General features: G+C 38.7%; 1 protein-coding gene across 1 annotated transcript in view; it reads left to right on the top strand.

The window, feature by feature from the left end:
- Positions 1–2,742, top strand: part of LOC128247642 (proteasome assembly chaperone 1-like) — a 3,785-nt gene extending 1,043 nt beyond the window's left edge. Inside the window, exons 2-3 of the mRNA XM_052967548.1 lie at positions 561–697; positions 2,640–2,742. Coding sequence (XP_052823508.1) covers positions 561–697; positions 2,640–2,714 — 212 coding nt within the window. The 3' untranslated portion in view covers positions 2,715–2,742. The remainder of the gene's footprint in view (positions 1–560; positions 698–2,639) is intronic.
- The last annotated feature ends 2,874 nt before the right edge of the window (positions 2,743–5,616 follow it).

Raw genomic sequence — 5,616 nt, forward strand, 5'->3', positions numbered from 1 at the left:
ATATATTCATGCCAGCATGGAAGACGAACATTAAGCGATGATTATATATATATATATATATATATCTTCATTTAACATCCACCTTCCATGCTAGCAGGGATGGGACAGTTTGACAAGAACTGGCCCGGCAGAAGCCTGCACCAGACTTCTGTGACTGTTTTGGCAGGATTTTTACAGCTGGATGCCCTTCCAAATGCCAACCACTCAGCAGAGTGGACTAAGTGCTTTTAATAACATCGAAAAATACCTTAGGAATGAGAACTCCGGTTTGAAATTTCCATGAGACACCTGATGAAGGCTGGAGGGTATATCAGCCGAAATGTTGTGTTAACAACAAACAAGATGAAGACAAATATCCGTAAAATGTAAATAATGTACATAATACCTTGTCTCTTAAATATAGAACTGCAAATGATGTTTGTCTCTGAGTATCCATTATTTATTCTGTCTTCTGTTAAATACATATTCTCTATGTCTGTTTTGTCTTGTAATGATTAAATACAGTCTTAAATTTTTTCCAATTCCTATTCTATATTATTTCTTGTTTTCTCTTCATTCAGTTCTGACCTATTGCCAAATCTTTAGAATTCTTGCCCAGTTATTTGTCTGCTATTGTGAGTCCATACACATCGATTCCACTACAATCAAAGCGTTTTCACCTCTTCTCAAACTTGATAAATTTGTGTCCATTACTCAGGTAAGAATTGATTTTGGTTTTTTATTGTCAAAAGATTGTTGTCATCATCATCATCATTTAACATCCTTTTTCCATGCTGGCATAGGTTGGACAGTTTGACTTGGAGTTGGCCTGCCAGGGAGCTGTCCAGATTCCAGTTGTCTGTTGTGGCATGGTTTCTACAGCTGGATGCCCTTCCTAATGCCAACCACTTTACGGAGGGTGCTGGGTGCTTTTTACATGATAAATAATCATTGAGATATATACATGACATGTGATATTGAGATATATATGTGTGCGTATGTATATATATATTTATATGTATGTATATTTATGTATATTATATATATGTATATTTATATTTATATATTATTTATGTGTCTGCCTGATCAGATTGGAGTCTGGTGTAGCCATCTGGTTCACCAGTCCCCAGTCAAATCGTCCAACCCATGCTAGCATGGAAAGCGGACGTTAAGTGATGATGATGACGACGATGTGTGTATACATGTGTGTGTGTATCAGACTTAAAATAAATATTGATTTCAAATTTTGGCACAAGGTCAGCATTTTGGAGGAAAGAACTAAATCGATTCCATTGACCCCAGTGCATAACTGGTACTTATTTTACTGACTCCAAAAGGATGAAAGGTAAAATCAACTCAGTGAAATTTGAACTCAGAAAGTACAGATGGATAAAATACCACGAAACATTTTGCCTGGCATGCTAATAATTCTGCCAGCTCGCTGCCTTGAACTTAAAATATATACTGGTGTCAGTTTGACTCACTAAACCCTTCCAGGCACTGCTCCATCATGGCCACAGTCTAACAATTAAAACAAATAAAAGAACTAATAACAGCAGAAGGTAATGTTTATCCCCACTTAAAAGTGGATGTTGTGTTAGAACACACAATACTGCATTAGTTACCATGAGAGAACCTCTCATATGGATTTGTGGTGCATATAAGCACTCTTGTTTATATCGCTAGAGGGAGATAATCATCCACCATCGCCACAGCTGTGACTGCCAAGTCATGTGATTTCAGCCTTCCTTGACTTTGTCAGTGGTAGACGCCCGGAGGCAAGAAATAGCAGCAATTCCTCCACTTGTGATGTACATAGAATTACAGCTGTCACAAATAGCCAGTGGGCTTATTAAAAAGAGTACTTTATTAGGGAGAGAAGGGCAGTTGTACATGGCCCTTTATTTTTTTCAGGGCCTAGACTGGTGAAGTGGAAGAGAGGTAGGTATCCTCAAATCAGTGACCTACTCTGAATACTTGCAAAGGAGTGGGACCTGCTAAAGGTTTCCATATTGCCTGATAGTGATATTAAGTCAAGTGATGGATTAAGTTGACCAAACAATAAAAAGTCTCTTTATTTGAAGTTCAATGTTTCATAAGAGAAACATGTCTGGTGATTCATTGCTGAAAATTTATAGGTGCAGGAGTGGTTGTGTGGTAAGTAGCTTGCTTACCAACCACATGGTTCCGGGTTCGGTCCCACTGCGTGGCACCTTGAGCAAGTGTCTTCTACTATAGCCTCAGGCCGACCAAAGCCTTGTGAGTGGATTTGGTAGACGGAAACTGAAAGAAGCCCGTCGTATATATATATATATATATATATATGTCTGTGTTTGTCCCCTCAACATTGCTTGACAATTGATGCTGGTGTGGTTACGTCCCCGTAACTTAGCAGTTCAGCAAAAGAGACCGATAGAATAAGTACTAGGCATCCAAAGAATAAGTCCTGGGGTCGGTTTGCTTGACTAAAGGCGGTGCTCCAGCATGGCCACAGTCAAATGACTGAAACAAGTAAAAGAGTAAAAGAGAGTCCATTAGTCAAGGTATCCATTTCATTCCTCCTCTGTCTATGTTTCCAATGTTTCCAGTCCAAAACCTCTTCATTAAATTCTTTATTGAGATTTTTCTTGTGATTGGTATTCTTTTCCCCCCTTTTTCAGAATGAAACTTTTGCAAGTGCAGCAATCAAGAAATTCGTTGATCTTCATTCTCCTTCAAATTCCCTTTACTTATAACTTGAAATAATAAAGTATTTAAAATTTGCCTTATGTTACTATTATTTCTATGTGTGTCCCCTAACCCTGTCACCATTTTGATTTCTACATGGGCCTAAGCAGAGTAAGGACAAGCAGTTGATAGAATTAACCTCTGTGTTTAACTGGTCCTTTATTTTGTCAACCCTGGTAGATTGAAAGATTAACCCTTCAGTATTTAGACCAGCCAGATCCAGCCTCTCACACCTACTCTACCTTGTCATTCTAGAAAATATACAATCACATTTTCGAAATCATGAAGCTACAAGATAAAGCATGATTAATTCAAAACAGTGAGAATATAAATAAGCATTACATTTCATTTAAGGTTATCTGAATGCTAAAGGGTTAAGTTGACCCACAAGATTTGAACAGTGATTTATAACAATTCTTTCAACAATAAGCAGCACAAGACCTAAAATTTGCAGGAAGATTACTTATTTCCTCGACCCCTGAAAGGATCGTGTTCTAAGTAGAATTTGAACTCAGAAGGTCAAGCCAAGTGGAGAGCTGTTAAGCATTTTGTCCGGTGTGCCAACAACTCCGTCAGGTAAGGGGGAAGGGAACGTATGGCCAACCAGACGGAACAGCATTAACTTTCCACAACCAAACTAAATGGTTACTATTTATAAAAAAGAAACAAGACATTATGATTTCATTGAGCCTGGCTCATCAATCACGGCCAAAGTATACTGCAGCCAACTGGACCAAATGACGCAGAAACGTACAAAGAAAACAGCCTAGATTAGTCAACAGGTCCACTCCTATTTTATTACAAGACAACGCCAGACCATACATCGCAAAAATGACATTGGCGAAACTAGAAGAGTTGCTGTTGAAAGTTCATTATCCACCAATCCTGATCTTGCCCCACGGTCTACCACTTCTTCCAGAATTTGGATAACTTTTTGATTGGAAAAAAATTTAATCCCGACGATGATGTAAAACAGGCATTCCAAGATATTATTGATTCTAGATTGCCAGGCTTTTACAGTTCCGGGCTGTACAGGCGACCGCTGAAATAGCAAAAGTGTATTGACAATATGGGCGCATACTTTGATGAATAAAACTATTCCTTGTATTTATAAAACATTAGCAATCTTTTTTTCTGTTCTACACATTTCATACTTGACGACTTAATACGTTGCGTCTCAAAAGACAGGATGTGATGGTCACAGCGGAACGGCTTTGTTCATAGATAGCTAATCACTTTCTGCTATAGGCACAAGACCTGAAATGTTTTGGGAAGGGGGTAAGTCAATTACATAGACCCCAATACTCAACTGGTACTTAATTTATCGCTTCCGAAAGGATGAAAGGCAAAGTCGACCTCGGCGGAATTTAAACTCAGAACTCAGCTCTACTCACTAATAATATCCGCAGAGTACGGTAGAGGGGAGACAACTCGGTGTAAGGTACATGACTTCCATTACTACAAAATTTAATAATCCTTTTTACTGGAAGTACAAGACCTCGAATTTGTGGAGAGGGGACTGGTAGATTACATTGACCCCAGTGTTTCAATGGTACTTAATTTAATGATCCCCAAACGGATGAAAGGCAAAGTCGACCTCGGCGGAATTTGAACGCAGAACGTAAAGACAGACGAAATACCGCTAAGCATTTCGCCCGGCGTGCTAACGATTCTTCCAACTCGCTGCCTTAATGTAATGTAAAGAATATTTTCTACTCTAGGCACAAGGCCCGAAATTTGTGGGGAGGGGGCCAGTCGATTAGATGGACTCCAGAATGCAACTGGTACTTTATTCATCGACCCCGAAAGAATGAAAGGCAAAGTCGACCTCGGCGGAATTTGAACTCAGAACATAAAGACAGACAAAGTGTAGCTCTAGCAATATTACTTCAATTATCATAAGGCGGTGAGCTGGCAGAATCGTAAGCACGCCGGGCGAAATGCTTAGTGGTATAATAATAATAATAATAATGTATATGACTTGAGATGTTTGCCTTGTCGTAACGTTTGTTGTCCTCTTAACAATTACACACACACACTGTCAATTCAGTCGATCGAATAACGGAACACTCGTCGACAAACAACGAAGACCCATGAACTGCTGATCAAATAAATGAATAAATTCGTTCTGACTGTTCAACACATTCACTTAAACCACACACACGCATTTCACTTCAATCAGAAAATTCAATGTAAAGCTGTAGAGTTATTTCCCTTATACAAGGTTCTGATTCTTCATTTCAACTCCGTTCATTGGTTGTTAGTATTAGTTACAGTTATGTAGTTAAAATGCTCGATTCGTAATTAAGAGATCTCGTGTTCGATCCTGCTGCGTGGTATTTCGAGCAACTGCTTTAACCATAGCCCTGTGAGTGAAATTAGGTCGGCAGAAGCTGTTGGCGGAATTGTACTTGTAATTGAAAAATTCATCTTTGTCTCTCATCCTGTTCCGCTGATTCAGTCTGAGAATAACGGAAAGGGTACACGTCTATCCTTTACGTTATTCTCGGGTATACTGGGAATAGATTCTCAGGTATATTCGATTAAATAAACAAAGGAATCAGCGCTAGGTTAGTCATTAAGCAAAATAAACACGTGCTCTGAACATCAAGAGAAGGACGTGGCACCACAGAAATGGTAGATGGTTTACAGCACAAGAGAAATCACTTTAACCTTGCAAAAATGATATTCGAAGTGGTTTCTATGATAAAAAGATATAATTACGAAGTGTTCATGGTGTCATAGTGAGGATTTCGTTCCAGCACACGATCTCAGATCAGGTCACTTGCTATGCAAGTACATCTCTGTTAGTTTTATTTTCTTTTGAAAAATAAAAATTTATTTTATGGTTTATTATTGTTTACATTTTGAACTATTTACGGCGGAGGTAAAGATCATGGACCGTACCGC

This window comes from Octopus bimaculoides, chromosome 4 (assembly GCF_001194135.2).
Source record: "Octopus bimaculoides isolate UCB-OBI-ISO-001 chromosome 4, ASM119413v2, whole genome shotgun sequence".
Lineage (NCBI taxonomy): Eukaryota > Metazoa > Mollusca > Cephalopoda > Octopoda > Octopodidae > Octopus > Octopus bimaculoides.